This window comes from Dysidea avara, chromosome 3 (genome assembly GCF_963678975.1).
Source record: "Dysidea avara chromosome 3, odDysAvar1.4, whole genome shotgun sequence".
Lineage (NCBI taxonomy): Eukaryota > Metazoa > Porifera > Demospongiae > Dictyoceratida > Dysideidae > Dysidea > Dysidea avara.
Window position 1 is genome coordinate 25,966,253 of NC_089274.1, and position 22,276 is coordinate 25,988,528.

The following is a 22,276-nucleotide window of genomic DNA, read 5'->3' on the forward strand; positions in this document are numbered from 1 at the left end:
GATCATTTTAAGTATTGAGTTGCTCTGCTCTGATTATTTTGAGGGTGTGGTTGCTAATAATGCTCCGATTGTTGTAGAGGCATATATTATCTAATAGGGTGTGATAGGAATGATCTGATTGTAAGGACTGGGAGATTATATCGATTCTGGGATAAATCATAATTGATTCTGAACATTGTGAATTTGATATGTATTGTAAATAATTGTGATGTTGTGACGTCACATGCAAATGTGTATTAGTTAATTCAAAACGGTGGCATGTACTGTTGTGGAAGAACTTAATCTGTAAAACAAACCTACACTTCTGAGACAATTCATTGTGTGAATAAGTCCTACTAGTTAAAAGCTTACTTGTTAGAAACCATTAAATTTCTAAGGATACTATTATTCATTAGTAAACTGTACTCCCTTAATTGTGTTGAACAGTTTGTGTATACAATTTACCTTGTTTTGTAATTTGTACAAAGTTGTGCATATATGATGCTATTGATGCATGTAAAGTTATAACATCGTGATAGTTATCATAATCATGATATGTTGTATCCTACAATTGTGAAAGTAACAATCACTCAGCCCTACTGATCATTTAAGGGTGTGGTTGTCCTGCTGCTCCACTCTCCAATAAGTGCTAAACTTACAACTACTTTATCTACTTCCTTTTTACAGTAGCACTTAAAATAACTCTGACATCTAATGACGCTGGGAAAGTGTCAATACAGAAAATTCACGTTTCTGAATGGTGTCTTAGTATCATACAGTACGATAGTACTTTATAGTAGGGACCATAAAGGAGTAGGCGTGGCCCACAAAATAACTTCACCCAAAAATCAGCCTCAATTTTCCCAGATGACAGTGAGGCAGTATTGGTTAGGTAAAACTAAGCCCAAACAAGCTTTCAGATCAACCCAAAATGCTTTCAACAAGTTGCTACGGAATTTTAAAAAAAATTATTCAATGGAATTTTCTACTGACTGACTGAGTAAGTAACTGACTGATGCCTTCAGAGAAGCATGATTTGATAATAGCTAACGCTAGGGCTTGATCCTGTTCGATATCACTTCAGCCTGAGAGGTGCCTTTTGGCATACTGCAGTACATACAATGCATTTTTCATGGACTTACCAGTGTCCTCCTTTGTGTCCCATTCATCTTCTTTAACTGGGGCATGCGGCGCCATTTCTTTCTTTCGGTATGTGTGGATTGCAGAGGTGCTTTTTGAAAAGCTCTCGATTTGTAATGCTGTGTAACGGATTGAACATAGCTGACAACAAAGCATTATGGATACTTCACTTTTCTGACGATAATTGATATGGCTGGGGCATGCAGTACCATTTAAGATGCGGTATGCGTGGATTCACCAGTCATAATAATTATTTACAGTTAACAAACAACTACACAAAAAAATTGGAATTTTCAACTAGAGTAGGGACCATAGCAGATCGATAAAAAGTACTGAAACAAGCTGGAGTAGTGCATGATATTAAATCACAGTATATAAAACAATAAGAAGTTTTATATCCTTACTGTGCATTTCCATTATGGTATCTTGAGCACAGTAGGGATATAACACTTCTTATTGTTTTACTGTGATTTAATATCGTGCACTACTCCAGCTTGTATCAGTCCTTTTTATCGATGTGCTATGGTCCCTACTCTAGTTGAAAAGTCCAATTTTTTTTGTGTACTTGTAGAAAAGAAGATGACCATTTAATTGATATTCAAAAGAAAGACAAGGCACAAAACTAGGCAGACACTCATCAGAGCCAGAAAAGACAGACAGGAAAGCAGGTGTAGGCAGACCAAAAATTGACTTTGACGATGTTTTAAAAGTCAATATTCAACCATGTGTAAAGGTTTCCTTTGATGTTAAAAACACTTTATATTCTTCCGTAAAGGTGTTTTTCATCACACAAAATAGTTCTATGATGATTTTTGATGCATTTAGGGGGCACTATTTTGTTTGGGTGGATCCCTGTTATACACTACTACCATACTGTATAATTGCACTGTTATGAAGACCTATATGGTCCTGGTATAGTAAAATTAATATGAAAGGACTTGGTTATATTGTGTGGCTGCAGTGACCTATGAACCCACTATCAAATACATCGATACTTGGACAACGTTGTGTACCTTCGGATGCCACAATCTCTATCTTTCTCATTCAACTTATAAGTTATTAGATTTATAGTGATAACCTGTATCCATCTCAGAATGTAATTTTACAGATTAAGATTTGATCAGCTATAAAGGATTAGACATAATCTTTTTCTCCGAAAATGGTAACATGATCAAATATTGGACCCCAAATGCAAACATTTTTTGTAGTACATCACATCATGGTTTCATGTGTTGCCTATTATGTAGGAATGAAATAGGAATTGCCCATAATTTTCCAGTAAAATTAATAGTATCTGACTATAGACATGCTAAAAGCTGAAAGCCTACGTATATTTGCAACATACTTCAACAGTCAAACAAAGCAGATTGATTTAGCTTCACATATTGTTCTTCATGTATTGGGCTGTGTAATGGGCAGGAAATGGCTTCTTTGTTCACTGCTAATTAGATAAGGAGTGCGTGTTTCTAACATGAAATTATTACCTCATACATCTGGTTCCACTTATTCCTTTAATTGATACTGTGTTACATAAGAAATGGCTAATGAAATTGTCTTCAGAAAGTTAACAAACAAATTTAAAAACAAGTGTATGGAAATAATTGCTTTAAAAAATAAGGGATCCTTACCTGAAGTACGATCTAGCCCTGTTTTAGCCTAGCACTACAGGTGATGATCCCCTTGTTTTTAACACTTAATATTGTAATGACCACTAATGCTGTATAGAATTTCTATTGTTCCATACAGTTATTTGAGTGATTAATGAACTAATGGAGCTATAGTTTTATGCACTTACCTATAATTAAATTGTGTTCAGGATCATAGTATACCTGGTTGTTAAGTGTACGTATATATTAAGTGCATATTGCCTGTTAAGCTCATACCCGTTTGTCATACTTAATCATGGTTGATAAGCGCATGTGGACGAACACGAAGCTCCAACGTGACATGAAGCTATACAAGAGAAGAAATGCTAGAGGTTTGCTAATAGTGTATAGTGTGAAATTTCACGAAATACAAAGCCAAAATAAGTGCCTTTACTATACTTACCAAGCAAAGAGTTCTTCTGTAAGTATTCTCCACACAAAGGATTCAGTACACAAAAACTGGACTCAAATATTGGTACATGTAATGACTGCAATTCACACCATCCCAAGAGAGTGAATCCATAATAATTACAACAAGGTTTGTTTATTAGTCGCATGCGCTTGACAACTATATGCTAATCACAATATTACTTTTATTAGGCGTATGCGCCTTACGACCAGACTCTACGGTAGTTATGCTGTGGTGTTTAACTACTGTTTATAGGAGATGACATTGAGAAGAGCTGCTAAAGTGGTTCTTGACAGTCTGATATACTTTTATCTCTTAATGGTTATGTATCTGCCTTCTGCACTTTGCCATTCCTTTTGTCTTCAATTATATGGCATCTTCTTCATGCCAAGGTGTCAAGTTTCACTTTTCTTAGAAGAGCAAAGTCAGATACCATGATGCTGTTTGAAAGTACTGGTCACCTGGATTTCTGGTCTGAAAAGTATACCTTTTCGTAATTTTGCTGCGAGCTCATCTAACCATGTAGACCAAAACACTTAACACCAACCAATTTTAATTCTATTCCTATGTAAATTTGTACAGTGGTGGCTTGTTGAGAGTTGATACTATGATACCGATTGTAGAAGCATGTAACAATTCTTTTGTTATTAAAGCTTTACAGTGACCAGCACTGAAGGTCTGATAGCAACATGTGCTGCTTTGGTGTCACTTTACGCGAAGCTCTTGGCATATTAAAGGCAAGCTCTACTGCGAATCCATTTCCAACAGTACATGCAGGGCACATTGAACATCATTTAACTTTGTGCCTAGTAGACACTACACTATTAGATTTTAAAGATTTTCGAAGGAACCAAAAGCCACTATGACATCGACAAGCAGTACAAAAAATCTTTTTTTTTCATGCCACTCTGTGCCTACTACCAATCGCTTATATTACTCAACAACAGAGGTCTCCTACACAAGAATTAACTGGTATTGTAGCATATCATCTTAAATCACAGTGACGTATACCGCCAAAGTTTCACACAAACTATACGAACTCTTTTAAACAAGGCATCTCTGCTACTCTACGTGTAGGTTAGAGACCTAGAATGATCTTCGTGGATTTTGAAAACCAAAGTGAAGCCAAGGTTTTTAAAACACAAAGATCTTAGGGCATGGTCTCTAACCAACTTAGAAATAAAAGCATTTTATATGGGCACATAGGTGGAGTTATTGTGGGATTGGATTAGATGTTGTTTTAAAATCGTCACACAATATTAACATGAGAGTGCCAGTGCAAATGACGGAACATATTTTCATTGAAGAGCTGAAGAGAAATCAAAGCTAACACCTCATCACTGCTTCCTGAAGACAGACAGTAGTGAAGATAATCATCTCGACAAGGAAACTGATCAGTTGCTGCCATTGCACATGCCATGGCATCACAGCAGTGTGAAGAACAGATGAATAAACGTACCAGTTAGCTTGAGTGCTTACAATGATGATGAGTTGTCACTGTATAAAGACCAGGCTTGGTTTTACGTACAGACCACACCCACATTACAAATAATGCAAAGTAACCATTCTACAAAGACGCTTACCCATCTCGGTCTCTGGTAAAGTGTTTCTACAGTATAATTGAAGACAAAACAGGCTTAAAACACTTTAGACAACAGATGGGCGCTAAACTGAATTTTCTGTGATATTACTGGTCTTCTCCGTTCATCCACAAATGTAGCTACAATGTTGAACGGTATCTCCCATAATCGAATTGCTTTAGGCATGCTTATAAAAGGAATGAAGTAGTCAAACTTGTGTTGGCTTGGGTGATTTCACCCACTATAGGCTATTAGCCTGTAATATATGTTTGGGAGAGCATTGCAAATCAATGATCAAAAGTGTTGCTTGAGGTCATTTCTGCTAGCAGGTTTTTAAGCATTTTAAGAACCTGCTAACAGTTTTTTATAAACCTCATTATCTCCCAAAGATCAAAGCATTCTATGCATACCACCTTCTAATTACTGTTAAGGACTAAAACAGTCACAGCCACATGTGTATAATATTATAGTTTTACTGTAATAAAAAAACTAGTGCTATTAGAAATTATTAATTTGAAAAATGAAATTCCAATGATAAAAGTAATAAAACAAGAAATATGAATGACAGAAGCTATGTGGGAAAATCCCTACTTTGGCATTGAAAAGATGCTAATAGCATGCCAATGTAGGGATTTTCCCACATAGCTACCATCATTCATATTTCTGATTTCATTGCCTTTTATCGTTGGAGCCCTACTTCATTTGTAAATTTTTAATTGTAGTAGATTTATGTTTTCTGTAATCGGAATGGGAGAACTTTGTTGACACACACATGTCCAGTTCCATGAGTATATAAAGCATTGCAACAGTCTAAAAAGACCAAAACCGTCCCTCTTGTTTGCACTAAAATCCAAGGATGCTACATGAATGTTCAGTATACTGACTTGATATGCATCTAAGCCATGTGGCACCCCCTACCAGTCTGCATAGAGCTAGGTGCAGTGAAAGCTGCAGTTGTCTTGGAAGATGCTGTTATTTATGCTGAAACCTTCTGAGGACCAAAAGTTCAGTTCTTCTTTAGAATTTCCTTGGCAAGATATACTTATTGTGAAGTTTAATCTGACCAAGCCGATAGGTACCATGTCAGGGTGTCCTATAGCTGAAACCAGGTTTGATCAGACTAAAGCTAGATCAAACCCATGCAAAAGTCTTTCTCAAGACCATATCAGTGAAACTCCTGCCTAGGTAAGGAAGCTGTTCCTAACATGACGCATACTGGTGTGACTTTTATCATACAGTTTGACAATGAGAGACACTGGTCTAACCTTCCCATCTGGTGTGTGTAGGGGTGTGGTTCTGGTGTGCAGTGCTTGGTGATGTACATAGTGCAATGGCGGATCCAGGATGGGGCATTTGGGGCAAATGCCCCCCCCCCCCCCCCCCTAAATTTGTGGAGGAGCCACTGGCAGTCATACTTCTGATTAAAATAACTACTAAACTTTGTTGGGCCAAGAAACTCATGAAAATATGTACATTTTACTAGCAGTTGTTACAAATTTACCTGAAATCAAAGCGAACCAAAGTCAAATTACCTGTGAAATCGTCACCAAGCACCTTCGTACGTACTAAGTGCCTCTAAAAATAATTATCGTGTTGTATTTGTTAAAGACATTCAGAGCCTTTTAAACAACTTTTAAGACTTCACAACCATCTGAAAAGGCAAAAATGGCAAAAATCAACAGTGAAACACTACTAAGAGGTGATTATTTGTTGCCTCAAAAATGCAACATTGAATTAGAATCTGGCTCACTTACAACTTGGCTTCTTGTGCCCCTCCCCTTGCCAACTCCTGGATCCGCCCCTGTAGTGCTTTATTCTTACAGCATGGCTAACCATGCATACATGATAGCAACACCTGTGTGAAATAGTATGCACTCCAACCATGCACCTAGCACATTCTGTCTCTAATAATGCCAATGATACATCTAAGTGAGGGAATGTTTGAACATTATGTTATTATAAGCTAATCATGATGTTCTTTCAATACTGTGAGGATTCAAACATATAAGTAAGCATGAACTGTGTGTGTATCTATGTAGTAGATAGACGGATTTTCACAAATTTGTAGTGGCTCACACATACGTAACTACCATGACAACATTGGGAGCATGTGGCAGTTTTCATAAATAATTCCAACTATAGTGTTCATAGCTGTTGACATCAGGCCTTTATCAATAGTAATCACAATTATGCAAATGGTATTTGCCATACATGCACTATAGCTGTATTATTCATATTTTTATGAAAAAAACACTGCTCTGCCCTAACATTTAAATGCATATTAATCACTGAAATCTACTTGGTACACACAGCACAAGATAGTTCTTTAGTCTGCTCAAAAGGAGGACATGGCAGTGATCCACACACTCCTTCTACTGGATAGAAGAGAAAACCATTGTGATCTTGGTTTGAACCAGCTGCTGGTGTAAGGCTGTGATCAACACAGGAGAAGGTTGATCGGTGATGTGTGTAATGTTCACTCATCAAGTAGCCATAATATTCTCTGGTCCAGCCTGTTGGATTGATATACTTAGCTGGTAACATGTAAACAACATTTCTTGTAGGAACATAGCATACTGCACATACTACATCTGTGTCTTGTGATTGTTACTGGGTCCAGGAGGTCCAGTCAGTCCCCTGGGACCTGGTAGTCCATCTCGACCATCTCTTCCTCTAAGGATTTCTAGTGTTTTCTCAGTAGTACTGGTAGATCTTTTCATTACAGTATGTTGTTTTGTGGTATAGTTAGTATTGAGAGGTTCATTGGTGAACTGGTCATTATTCTAGAGCAAATACATATAGAGTTATTAATGTACATAGTTACTGGTATAAGCCAACTCACTGTTGGTTGATGTTGGTTAATCTGTAGTTGTAGCAGGTTAAGTTGTTTGTTTTGTTCCTTAACTGTTTCTTTGAGTTGTTGTATTATTTCAGCTTGTACCTCAATTTTTGTCCTCATTTCAACCAGTGATGACTGGAAATACCAGCCACCACAAACACAATTCCCAAACACAGTAGAGACAACCAATTCAATCTACTGTTTGTAGCAGTCATTTTCTCAAAGTAGGTCTAAACAGTACCAATGAGATGATGTTTATTGTTCAATGAGATGATGTCTATTGTCTAAGACAAGGGATGTGTGTTAATGGTAAAGTGAGGAAGTCTATTGTAGTTTATATAACATGACTACTGCATGGGTTCTGCAGGATGTTTAGTGAGTGACAAAGCCATACATGATGTTAGTGAAATCACATACCAGGCTACACTTTATGATTTTTGAGCACATACAATGTATGCATTTATCTAGATTGTTTTCAGTGGAAAGTTTGTAATGCAGTAGAATACGAAAGAGTACAATGTTACCACATGGTAGTTTATTGTTTATTAGTCACTATCCCACTAGGGACCTGCAAAGGAGGCTACTAAAATCATGTGTAGCAGGGAGTAAAATTCTGTTGCAGAAAAATTTCCAGGCAAGGTGGGGATTTAATCCACGGATAGCTTGCAGAGTAGGTAAGTGCTTGAGGTGCCACACAGCCGCTGTCAACTTGTATGATGTGGACAGTGAGAAACAGTACACTATTACAGTACAGTGGTCCCTCTATTGTCAGAACTCATTGGGCCCTGAGGGTGTTCAGATAATTGAAAAGTTTGACTAATAGAATCCCATTCATTTATATAGAGCCCTGTTCAAATACTCTAATAGAACAGTCACTCCGTAATTCTTGGATAACCGAAAATTCTGATAATTGATGGCTGGATAATTGAGAGTCCACTGTAGTATGACTATATATCAATGAAAGAGAGTTTAGTGTACCTATAGAGAAACTATAATACTAGCTAGCATACTATTTGAATGTTTAATAATGGTTCTAAAAAATAAAGCTTATAATACCATACAATACAAAAATTAGGAATTTAAAGTTCAATTATGGATCATAGAAAAAAGTAGGGAAACAAGGTTAGATTGCCTACACTTGCAGATATACTAGTGTACATATAATCCCTGATTCAGTCTATAACAATGACTGAATTAGTGATTAAATGTTCACTAGTCAAGATATCCACAGGTGTAGCTATTGTTTCTCTACTTTCTATGATCCCTAATTGAATTCTAAATTCTTAATTTTTCTATATACTTGCTTGTTTACTTTTTGTAACATTATTATGACTGGTGAACCCGTACATACCACATCAAAAGAAAGGATGGCTCCAGAGGTACTGAACGCACATCAATTACTGACGCAAAAGTGAAATGGCCATTATACTTTGCTTTCAGCTATGTCAGCCCAATTCACAGCACTACAACGAAGAACAATAGGAGAACTGCTTCTGTATTCGACACAGTCACCATAGAAAATGCAAACAATTCCTGTTTACAAATGTAGGGAAGAGAGCACTAGCTACCGTGAATTGATACCTTGGGCTGTCAGCAAAAAGAAATGTGAGGACCACGATGCATGCATTGTATGTACTGCGCTATGCCAAAAGGCACCTGCCGTACTGAGGCGACGTCAAACAGTGAAAAAATCAAGCCTATAGCCTTAGCCATTATCCAGCTACGCTTGTCTGAAGGCATCAGACAGGCATGCAGTTAGCCAGTCATCTAGATCCTTTGTTTTCATTTCAATAGATTCCTAGCCTGTCTTAGGGGCGATACAAACACAACAATTACATGTCTGTATAATTAGAGTTTCATAAAAAGATAGGAAATGCAAGTGATTTCCAGTTTGATTTTCATTATGCATGACTTGAAAGGACAAGATGGTTTTGTGCTCAAGTATGGAAAGTAGTGTTCTAAGCAGCATCAATATAGTAATCCAACAGACTATAGCAAGTGTTTAGGCCTTTGTGAGAGATTTTGGAGAGAATTTAAACTAGAGATTTTGTAACAAAAGGTACAGCGTTAACTGTGACTGTTGCACGCCATTGTAACTTCGCTCATGGTACCTTCATACCTCGTCTATACCACTTCTTACATAGCTGTTTCCACTTTTGAGTCTTGTGGTAAGTTGGGTGTGTCACTAAAGTAACTACTTTAAACACCATTATAAGCTTGTGTTTTGGTTTTCTGTGCTTAATTGTGAACCCACAATCAAAGCTTGCCACATGCTCATGTCATTACACTTGCTTTCAGGCTCAGCCTCAGTAACACCTTGTCATTAGGCTACTTAAACTTAATTATTAGTTTCTCATCCCCGCCTACATCACCATTTTTCTTACCTCATCAAGGATTTTTGCACCACTGATGGCTTAGTGCAGCCATCCAGCACCTTTAAAGTTGGTACCTTGCTAGAGTAGTCTAAGAAAACTGCATTCTGAACCGTTTTAACTAGCTAATTCAACTATCTAGTTAGTAAAAAATATTATAAAATCTGCCCTCCCACACTGCTATTTTGAGTGCAGGAGGATGAGAAAAGTTTGTGTGGCCTTATTCTTACGTACGTAAGTTACCCATGATTGAAATTCACATGGCCCTATAAATTCACTTGCAAAGTTTGCCTACTGTTTCCCTGTTCCCATAATTGCTCAACTTATCAACGGTTTATGCTTCACGTCAAGTATGGGACCACTGCTCACTGAAAAGTTGTAAAACTATAGTTTCTGTATTGAGAAACTTGGTTGGCAAGCAACACAATACATGAATTACTGTGAAGAAGAATGGCTTATCAGGTTGCCTATATCAGATTCTATTTTCATTTTTGTTTTATTTTAATTTTTGGAGTAGGCTCTTACAATTTCTAATCAATAAGTACCATGCCAGAAAAGCAGTCTGCCCATGTAACTGTGACCTGCAGAGTTAGCTAGTACAAGATTGTAGTCGTGAAGCTCATAAGTATCTGAGAAAAAATTGTGGGTCCCTGATCCTCTGTCCCAGGCCAGCTGTTCTTATCTACCCAATCATTACATTACCAATAAACCTTTTAACACAAAAATGAAAATTAAGACACTTGGCTGTACATATGCTATATGAAATATTCAACCAAATTTGGAGGCTTAACACTTATATATTGTTCTAAACATTTGTCAAGCATCTTCTTCTCTGAAATCTTACTTGGTGCACACAGCACAAGAAAGTTCTTTAGTTGAATCATAAGGAGGACACGGTAGTGATCCACACACTCCTTCTACTGGATATACAACAAAACCATTAAGGTTAGCACTTGAACCAACTGCAGATGTAAGACTGTGATCAAGACAGGAGAATGATGATCAGTATTCACGGTAATGTGCACTCATTAAGTAGCCATAATATTCTCTGGTCCAGCCTGTTGGACAAGTATACTTAGCTGGTAGTGTGTAAACAACATTTCTTGTAGGAACGTAACATACTGCACATACTACATCTGTGTCATGTGAATTTGCTACTAGTCCATTTGTTTGTCTATACTCTGCTCCATACATATAGGCATACTTCTGTGTTCCACTAATTGTCTTGAGGTAGTTTGGGTCAAGTGGTAGACATTGTGGGTTATCACCACCTCCTTTATGGGCAAACTTTGACCCACCCATTCTGCCAGAGTATACTAGTTGTGCTCTGGTACTTGGACAAGAGTTATGGCCCCAACGCACATACACCACTCCACCTGCTCCTTCTCCCTTAGGACCAGCAGCTCCTGTGTCTCCCTTGGGTCCAGTTAAGCCTGGTGGACCATCAACACCAACATCTCCTGGTTTTCCTGCAATGCCATCATAACCTCGTTCTCCTCTAGCGCCTTTGTTCCCTGGAGGTCCAGTGTCTCCTTTAGAGCCAGCAGCTCCCTTGGGTCCACCTGCTTCTCTTTTGAGTCCTGGTGGTCCCTTGAGACCTGGTATTCCATCCCTACCGTCTCGACCATCTCTGCCATCTCAACCATGTTGTCCTTTACATGTTTTCTCAGTAGTACTGGTAGATCTTTTCATTACAGTATGTTGTTTTGTGGTATAGTTAGTATTGAGAGGTTTATTGGTAAACTGGTCATTACTCTATAGCAAATACATATAGAGTTACTAATGTACATACGTAGTTACTGGTATAAGCCAACTCACTGTTGGTTGATGTTGTATAATCTGTAGTTGTAGCAGGTTAAGTTGTTTGTTTTGTTCCTTGACTGTTTCTTTGAGCTGTTATATTATTTCAGCTTGTACCTCAATTTTTATCCTCTGCTGTGCAATAGCTTCTATCATATGTGTCTTCTGCTCTTGTTGTTGAGCCACAAGCTGTTCTCTTATTCCAACCAGTGATGACTGGAAATACCAGCCACCCACAAACACAATTCCCAAACACAGTAGAGACAACCAATTCAATCCGCTATTTGTAGCAGTCATTTTAACAGAATAACTCTATATTGTGGACCAAACAGTATCTATGACAATGGCTATTGTTCACAATGGAGGCTGTGTGTGGTGGGAGACGTTGTGGGAGACTTTAGTTTGTTTAATGTATGGCTTCTACAGAAGTGATGTCTAGTGTATATATAATTGGTTGTGTTTGAAGGATATAACATATGGACCTTATCAGCAATGACGTCAGACATGTAAAAATGGCTGCGATAGTTGTGGGACTTCCATAAAATATGTATGGGCGACTATTGGAGGAAAAGTTTTGAACAATGATATCTCAGCCAAGATAGAAGATATCGAACTCTAACCTGCAGGTATGGTTATAAGGTAACTGAATGAATAATAATCTAGTGTTAGTTTGAAAAACACCCGAAAATTGCTTCTACGTATTTATTGTAATGTCTTATAGCCATACCTGATGGTTAGAGCTCGATATCTTCTTTCTTGGCTGAGATATGATCGTTAAAAAATTTTCTTCCCATAGTCGTCCATACAAATTTTACGAAAGTCCCACAACTAACGCCACCATTTTATAGCTGTGACGTCATTGCAGATAAGGTCCATTACGTTTACAAAAACATTTATACCCAGTGGCTAAGTGTGTTGGCATCTGTAAAGTCACATGACATCTTGAATTATAGCATGTGTAAAGCACAGGAAGTATGGCTACCAGATGAGTTCTGCTGCATGCCTAATGCTTTGGTAGCAATGTGGTCTTTTTGTATAAAAGCTTTGTAAAAGAGACACACCAGCATTCAAACCACCTGATTTACAGTCAAGTGCCATTCTCAAGCTTTCTCCAAAAAAGATGGATGTTTATCTTTTTTAACTGACTACTTTGTTGCGATACAAGCAAGTAAAAGGAGAATATAATTAGCCTTTATCCATACAGTTAAAAATGCACACACTTATGCATGATATCTGTAAAATTATAATTATGATGTAAATAGAAGGATGAATCAAAAAACCTGTACATACACATACACACAGTTTACAGATCATTTGAAGTTCAATATACTATTGATGACTTTTAGTTTTCAAAGAAATTTGTGGTGCCTTACAACTTTGAAGAAGTGCAGCTTTATCGTGCATCAGTGTATGATGTGGATGTCAGTGATAAAAACATTGATAATATCAATAAACATGATTTCATTGGTGAAGCAGAGTTCACCATAGCTGATGTGGTCACTGCTGGAAAATCATTTAGCAAAGAGCTCATCTCACACAGTAAGTGTTTGTTTTTAGTTTAAGATATAGACTGTGTGTGCATGCGTGCGTGCATGCTTGAGCCAAATGCCTAGAGCATCGGCTTGGTAATCGTAAGGCTCCAGATTTGATGCCTGGTTATGCCAATTTTCTGTTATTGTTTGAAACTTTACTCACATTGTTTTAGTCTACCCAGCTGTATAATGGGGACCTGCAGACTGGGGAAGCCTTGTCTCACTTAGTGGTGTTAGGGTCATTATGAAACTTTGGGTTCTACAGTTTCTCTCCATGAGACCTGGACAGTCCTCCTATGGGTTACTAGTCCTAGGATTTGCCTGCACACAAAACATGAGTGCTCGAGTGGTGCACAGGTATCCCAGTGCTGGTTTGCTGGGTGGTGATTAGCTGTGTTTGTGCATGGCCGCCGAAGGCTTTGCTGAGCGTAATGTGTGGATAGTGTGTGTGTTGTGTAAATGGGTATATTAAAATTTGAATTTCTTTTCTCTCAGAACGCAAATCCTGTGGAGTGATACACATACAGGGAGAAGAAATAGGAGAGTCCAAGTATGACATCACCATGAAACTCTACTGTACCAAACTGGACAAAAAGGACTTCTTTGGAAAGGTGGTTACCATATTCACTCAATGGGATATATTTTTTGCTCAAAATATCCTTCATTTGAGCGTGTACTACTAGTATTTAAACCAGTCAAATACTACCTAGCCTGCAACATGAACAAGCACAACACATTGTTACTGTGTGTGGTACTTATTTATTTGACTTTCTTTCACCCAAGCCAAAGTAGGGATTTTCCCATATCTCTATGTTATCATTACATAGATCTGAACCCCAAAAGGCATATGCCACATATTAGTTCACATTTGTTCTGTAAAATAGATGTTGTGTGATGTGCCAGATTGGCACGCAGGCATACATAATAGTTATTATATTAGTGGTTTTCTTACTTTAAACACTAAATTAGTTACACTAAGGCTCTTCCATGTATTCTTTGTCTCATAATGTATTTCTATGATGAGGTTTAAATGGCATTATTTTAAGGGGAACTATTTGTTTTGGGGATCTGTATACGTCGTACTACCATAGTGCATGATTAACATGTGCTACCATTTTTTAGGTAATGATTTTTCAACTTGAATAAAGACCCATTACTGGGGAATAAAAGTTCTAATCCCCTACAAATCCCAGGAGCGTATCCAGGGGCATATCCAGGGTGGTTTCCAGGTTTGCTAGTAATTCATAGTTGCAGAAATCTGGTTATTAGGATTTATCCGACTGCTCTATTAGAGCATCTCAATCTTTAAAAAGTTTTTCACTACAAAACCTAGTTCTTCCTTAATCCATTTTTTAAGAAATCAATGTAAGTTTCCTATTACACTGTAGCTACACTACACTGCCCTGTTCCCATTATGTATTTGGTGCTATTTGTGCTGGTGTTCCTGCCACAAGTTCAAATTTCAGAGGGGTTTCCGGAACCCCCCTAAATATGCTCCTGAATCCTCACCACAGTTGCTGGAGATTTAGAGGTCACATGTGCAGGTTCATGTGGACTATATAGCCTGCACACATGATTGCATGATTTATTAAGTTTTATCCTGGAGTCAAAAGCCCCCAAATCAGCCCAAAAAGTTGGTACAAAGTTAGATCGATCATCATAGAAAAGTTTTCAGTGGTTTAGAAGAAATCAGATAAAATTGTGCTACAAAAACCAGCCATGTGTAACAAGTGCACAATCAAGATATTCTAATAGTGCAGTCATTCTATTAAAGCAGTCAGATACATAACAAGCCACCCTTTAGAGAGTTCAGTTACAAACATCTACCTGAGTTACATTACAAGTCAGAGTTTAGCTACATGATAACAGTACACAGTTGCAAAATTATAAAACCGCATAGTTTGAAAATACCATAATATTTCTTTCTCTTCTTCCTGTAGTAAAGAAGAAAAAAAAAACAAGTATAAAGGAAGCACCAAAGCCAGCAATTGGGGTTTAAAGAAGTGATATCTATACCAAAACAACCAAGCTGTAAAAAAAGGTGTGGCTCCCAAAAAGAAAAAGTTGAAAATCAAAGGAGGCAGCCAAAGATTGGCTGCAATGTTCATTTTTATAACATCATTGTAGTTTGGCTGCCACTTATGATTCACTGGTCTTTTGGGGGCCACACCCTTTTTCACAGCTTGGCTATGTTGGTATAAACTTTCCTTACAAAATTTAACAGTGCAAAAGGTGAAATTCCTTTCTGCACTTTACCTCTTATTGAATGTGTAAAGTGTGCTGGCACAAGTATACTATACAACAATATTTATTATGATATTTTACATATTTTCACAAGAGCTGCCTTAATTTTACATTATTTTTAGTCTGATCCATTTGTTGAGGTATCCAAAGTACAGGAGAAGGGTGAGCGTATTGTTGTGTATCGTAGCAAGGCAATGATGAAGACACTGGACCCAAGGTGAGAATGATTATTTTGATGCACTTTTCATTTATGCTTACTTCAGTGATTTTCTATAAAGCCTCTGTATAAAGGCTCACCACTTTCCTGTTAGTGACTGTGTGTATTAGTAATGAATGTGAATAAATTTTAATGTCAAACCTTCTTTTCATGAATCTGTTTTCAGAGCACTTCTTGATTACTGTAGCATAAATATGTGATGTCCTATCCACCACATGTATATACACTTTTACCATATATGTTAGGTGGACACCATTTACCCGACCCATCCAGTCACTGTGCAATGGAGACTGGGACCGATTAATTCAATTCCGTGTCTATGACTGGAACAAGTAATAGTGTGTTTGTATTTGTGGAACACATGTTGGTCAAACACTGCAGCTGTATGATAGTACGTTTCTTATTGTGACTTCAATCCATTATGATGACCAATGTTGCTATAAATGCTTGTGTGCCATAGACATGTAGCTTTTTGCTTTGCAATTTTTTTTTTATATCGCGATTGTTGTTTTGGTACAAGGAATAACTTAATTCACACTTAGCACTTGTGAATTACTACATGTTGAATAATGCCGTGCATACATTCATGTGAAATAAATGTAAAGTTAACAGTTGAATCACATGTTTCAGACACATATTCTGCATACCTGTTATAATGCTGGGCTGCCACACAGTACACTACATTATGTTACAATGCAGCTTAGCATTTGTCCATTAACAAATACCATACAACATACATTTAATACTCTAGGGAACTTAAAACCAACAGCAAAATGTTAACCTGTATCATGTGCTCACCACCAGGTGATAATGTCAATTAAGAGATTTGGTTGTTATACCAACTGTGGACATGAATCCATAATTCAATTTTAGAATTACACGTTTCTTTAGTTGTATACTTTGTCTTGCACATTCTACACTTCTCTGGAAGCCACTTTGCCCATTGTTCATGAAGTCAGTTCCAGCAATTTTTACCTAGGCCTGGTACAACATGTAGGGGAGCCCTACACTCTTTTCCCAGATACAACACATCATGCTTCCAAGGAATGACATTTTGTGTAAAAGTTTATTGTCTATGTAAGTAACAGCGTACATAAAACCTTCATTCTCTGTATGCATAACATTGTGTACATATCATTTAGTTTGCATGCTTCTTCAAGTTTACAATGATTAAATTGTATTATTGACTTTGTCATTCAGCAATGCTAGAAACTTTTGTTTGTTTGTGAAATGCACAATTATTGTTGTACAGGTAACAGGCCTATGTATGTAAACAGCACTATTAGAATATCAATATCCTAATATTACTAGATCAGGAGTTCACAAACTAATTGGTGAAACATCATGTACACTGCGAAAACTGACGACTCAACAAATGTAAGCACAATATATTATACCTGCTACCAGAGTGGATACTGTTTGTATTTCAGAGGGGAGAAGGTCACGGAGTTGGCTCTCATTAATCCAGAACTGAAGGCAAAGAAAGGAAGCAGATATCACGATTCTGGTATACTACATTTTGCTAATGTCTCGTAAGTCTAACAATTTAGAGTTGACAATTTTAAAGCATTTTTTTTTTAAATCTGAAACTTGAGTATGTGTTTTTCTTTGTGTTTACTTCTTTCTACTGTAAGGAATTTTTTTCCTGCTAATTACAGATACACTGCCAGTTTCACATTCATTGACTACATCAAGGGTGGATGTTCCATTAACCTGATGGTTGCCATTGACTTTACTGTAAGTGTTTCTACCTACTGTATAAACTAATGAAGTACATGTAGATACTACAATAACCATTCATCCATAATACTTAGCTACATGTTCATTCTAGTGAAATCTTTGTGTAATACTTTGTGGTCATCAGGTTCACTCCCTGTGAACCAATTGCCAGAATGATTGTTCTATTAGAGTAGTTTATGTGTACCTGTATTCTGAGCTCCACTGTATTATGTTTCTGAATACTGGAAATGTGTATCTATGAATGTTGAATTATCATTGTCTGTGTGTAGAGCTCAAATGGTAAGCCAATAAATCCTAATTCACTTCACTACAATGATCCTACAAAGGTGAGCCTATAAATTGTTATTGGTCTAGAGAATGTACTTTATACTGTGAAGCAAGGAAGTTTGTGGTGGCAAAAACTTTCCTGCCCTATGGAGTACACTGAACATTATATCTAACCCTAGAATGACTGCTATTTTACTGTATCCCAGTCATTCTTATGTTAGGATATTTCATCTTCTTGTTGTTAAACTTTTAATTTATATTGCACTGCAGGAGAATCAGTATGTACGTGCCATCAAGTCAGTTGGTTCAATACTTGCCTGTTATGACCATGACCAGTTGTTCCCAGTATTTGGATTTGGTGCTAGAGTACCACACAAGTTCCAGGGAGTGTCTCACTGCTTCCCTCTTAATTTCAATAATGAGGAACCAGAAGTGAAAGGCATCCAGGTATGTGTGAGTGTAGTGTCCTCTGTGTGTGTACGTGCGCGCACAGCATAGCCAGGTGGTGAGCATCTACCAAAAAGGTTCCAGGCCCAGTCATGTCAATTCAGTGGTGGTGTTTCCTTGAACAAGAAACTTTACTCACATTGCTCCAGTCTACCCAGCTGTATATTGGAGACCTGGTGGTCTGGTGTCAACTGGAAAGTAGCCAAGTCGGCATGGGGGCAGAGCTAGTAACCCACAGGAGGTTTCACAGAGAGCTGAGGTTGCGGAACCTAATGACCCCAACACCACTAAACAAAAAAGGACAATTGGGCATTTGCTTCCCCAGTAATTGATGTTACAGCTTGCACAAAGCTCATGTAGCAAACTGTCTATCCCCCTTGACTATCATCACAGGCTATAACTAGCAAATAAACACTAGCTTGTGGACAGTTTGCAGTTACATAGAAATCAGCAAGTGCCTGAGTTGGAGCATAGGAATCCCAGTGCTGGTTTTGCTGGGTACCAGTGCATGGCTGCCGTAGTCTTTGTAGGCTTTAGTATTGGTGGGTGCATGTGTGTGTTAGTGTGTGTGCATGTGTATGTGACTAGAATGTGTGTAATAATACTCGTGCAATGCACCATAGAACAAACTATGTGTTTAGTAGTCAACAAGCAAGTCTACCCTACCCTAAAACATGTCATTTCTACAGGGTATACTGGATGCTTATCAGTACACACTGGGTGTGGCAGAGCTGTATGGACCAACCAACTTTTCCCTCATACTGGATAAGGCCATGTCTTATGCATCCAACAGTGTGACACAAAAACAACAAAGTTACCACATCTTGTTGATCATCACTGTAAGACATGAAGTACAACAGTTTAATTCCATGTGTCGCTTGTCCTATAATTATTGTATCAGAGGCATACATTATTAGAGCAATACATTACCACATGTACTATACAGTGGAACTCCTCAAAGAGGACACCCTAGGATTTAGGCACATTGATAATCAGGACCACAGTGCTCAAATTACATGAACGTAAATTTCTGGCATAAATACCAGGTTGGGGGTGGCTATACAAGTCACTTGGCACTTTATTGAAAAGTGAAGAAGTGTCCATTACGCTTCGTTGTCAGCTATGTTCAACCCGTTACACAGCAGTACGAATCAAGAACTGCTCAAAAAGTACCTCTGCAATCAAAGTAACCACTAGGAAAAATACAGACGATTTCTCTTACGAAGGAAAGCCATCACATACTACTGCCAAATTGACACTTTTCGCTATCAGCAAAGATGAATGGGACACAAAGGAGGACATTGGTAAAGAATGCATTGTATGTACTGCAGTATGCCAAAAGGCACCATTTGGGCCGAAGTGACGTCGAACAGTGAAAAAATCCAGCCAGCAGCCTTAGGTGTTATCAAGTTACGCTTGTCTGAAGGCATCAGTCAGTCAGTTATTCAGTCAATCAGTAGAAAATTCCATTTAACATATATTTTTTTAGTAACTTGTTGAAAGCATTTTGAGTCGATCTGAAAGCCTAACCAATCAAGCCTCATTGTTGTCAGGGAAAAGTGAGCCTGATTTTTGAGTGATGTTTTTTCATGGGCCACACTCACTCCTTTGTGGTCCCTATTATACAGAACAGTACTGTATGACATCGTACCGTATGATACACAAGTAGGGTTCTCATTGTTTATCCCAACCAGTAGGGCTGAGTTATAATTCTTTGCACTATTCTATTAAGAATTTCCTGGAAAAAGCTTGCATTATGCTCCAAAGCTTATGCATTATTCCAATAAATTGAAATAGAAATGTAAAATTGTATGGTTAATTATTGCACATAAACAAGATATTGGAATGTAGTATGCAAAAATAGGACTCTTTATTAGAATATATATATAGGTGAATGTTCTATTGAGTATCTCAATCTGGTGACTGTTCTATTAGAGTATATTGATCATTCATTCATGACTCTCAAAATGCTAGCATAATGCTAGAATAACGATTCTGGCATTATGCTGAAAAGTATTCCAGCATAATTACCGCACCCCTACCAACCAGAGAAAAATCTGTTTCATGGTTTTGGTATTATATTTTGCTGCTGTATCTTGTCAACTGCCAAACATCTAACAAGGTAGACTATTTCTAGCAAAACTTATAATAGTTTGAGTATACCCTCTGAACCATGGTCACTTTATGCGAAGCCTAAATATGTAGATCCCTAAACTGGGACACCCAAAGGACACTTATCATAGTTTCAGGAGGAAGAGCTCCACTACATATTGTTTATTAGTGGTGTATGGTTATAGGATGGTATTATCACTGACATGGAGAGGAGTATTGATAAGATTGTACAGGCATCTTCACTACCTCTATCCATTGTCATAGTAGGAGTGGGGAAAGCTGACTTCTCTGCTATGGTGTGTAACATGTGATGTGTAATGTGTGTACTTGTCTGGTGTGCGTATGTGTTGTGTGTCATGCAGTTGTTATGTCATACACATGGTGATGAATTTTACATGCAACTACAATTCTGGTCACCAGGATGTACTTGATGCTGATAACAAGAGACTGGTTGACAGTTGTGGTAAGAAAATGTCCAGGGACATTGTCCAGTTTGTGCCGTTAAGAAAGTATGCAAATCAAGTAGACAACTTTCCTCTGGTAATAATTTTACTAACTTCTATCCACTGCATGTAGTATTGTTCTTCTAGGCTAAAGAGACACTGGCTGAGATTCCCAAACAGTTTGTGTCGTACATGGAGCATAAAGGGATTGGTCCTAACCCACCAATCCGCAGGCCTCTACAGAGAATGTCCTCGTCACCACTTCTAAGAGCTCCTTTCTCATCAAATAACACTACTATCCTGCAATCTTTTCCATACCCATCCAGTGAATCGTACCCACGACAACAACCTGTATCTTACCACAACCAAATGGCAATGGCTAAGTCTGTTCCTACAACATCATCTTACCCAATTGATTCAAAGATGGCTCCTTATTGCACAAATTCAACAATGCCTCCATACCCACTTGATTCAATGACATCATCTAACCAGTCTGATTCATATCCAGCCAATCAAGACTATCCACCACCTTATAGTTCTAGTAATGGTATGTTTCCTTATCCAGGGGGTGCGTCTACTCCACCTCCCTATCCCACTGTGTCTCAACAATAGGAACTGAACTGATAAAGAAACTGTATATTTTGTATATATCACACATTGCATATACTGTGTACACAATACAATACTTTTTTAATTTGTGGTTCTACACTTTGTGTGTGGCTGTGTGCTATTTATTGTGTACACGAACTGTACACTTATAGTAGTATTGTGGTCAGGGTTCTGCCCAGGAGAGTGGTGGCCTAAAGTTAGTTAACATGATGTGTGTTGTATTAGAGTGTTTATGTAGTATATTGTATGTATTGCACATCAGTGATATATGTAAGAATTGGTACTGTCAGATTTAAGAAGGTACTGGTCGGATTTGGTCTCTCTTTGAACCACTGCCAACCAGTGTGGGCAGAACCCTGTGTGGTGTATTAAGGGAAAAGGAGTCCAGACTGCAGAGGCTAGTATTAGAGGATGACTTGTGGTGTACTGTCAGCTCAGGATAGGGAATAATGGGATGACTGGTATTTGATAAATGTATTTTCTGGCAGTTGAATGTGGTGAATTAGTCTCATCCCCAGCCGCCCACGTGAAGGTCGCATGGGCAGCTGGAGACAAGACTAGCAGTGAATCAGATAAAAATGAGCTCTCACATCATAATTATGTGGTTGCATCATGTCCTCATGTGATGCATTATATAGAAGGGTGGGATAGTGTGCATTTAATTATAAATGTACAATACAGAAACCCCAGTGCTGCTTAGGCTGATATCTATATTTTTTGTTAGCCAACTGGTGTGTGATGTGGAAGAGAGCTGAGGAGGTTGTGTATAAAATTGAACACTAGTTGCTCAACTACCTATTCTAATAGAACAATCATTGTTAAATAAAACTCTGGATATAACAACCGAGGGCATTCTGTACCGGTAAACATACAGAAAATGTAGTAGCTATCCATGAAAAT

At 37.9% G+C, this 22,276-nt stretch overlaps 1 protein-coding gene and 1 pseudogene across 1 annotated transcript in view; one reads left to right on the forward strand and one right to left on the reverse strand.

Moving 5' to 3' along the window:
- Window positions 1-21,519, forward strand: part of LOC136250491 (copine-9-like) — a 31,710-nt gene extending 10,191 nt beyond the window's left edge. The window contains exons 2-14 of the mRNA XM_066042700.1: window positions 13,112-13,304; window positions 13,793-13,908; window positions 15,664-15,758; window positions 16,004-16,090; window positions 17,070-17,135; window positions 17,189-17,290; window positions 17,417-17,495; window positions 17,768-17,824; window positions 18,036-18,212; window positions 18,902-19,051; window positions 20,510-20,620; window positions 20,745-20,864; window positions 20,915-21,519. Of these exons, the coding sequence (XP_065898772.1) occupies window positions 13,112-13,304; window positions 13,793-13,908; window positions 15,664-15,758; window positions 16,004-16,090; window positions 17,070-17,135; window positions 17,189-17,290; window positions 17,417-17,495; window positions 17,768-17,824; window positions 18,036-18,212; window positions 18,902-19,051; window positions 20,510-20,620; window positions 20,745-20,864; window positions 20,915-21,379 (1,818 nt within the window). The 3' untranslated portion in view covers window positions 21,380-21,519. The remainder of the gene's footprint in view (window positions 1-13,111; window positions 13,305-13,792; window positions 13,909-15,663; window positions 15,759-16,003; window positions 16,091-17,069; window positions 17,136-17,188; window positions 17,291-17,416; window positions 17,496-17,767; window positions 17,825-18,035; window positions 18,213-18,901; window positions 19,052-20,509; window positions 20,621-20,744; window positions 20,865-20,914) is intronic.
- Window positions 7,050-12,062, reverse strand: LOC136251596 (uncharacterized; annotated as a pseudogene).
- Window positions 21,520-22,276: the final 757 nt, after the last annotated feature.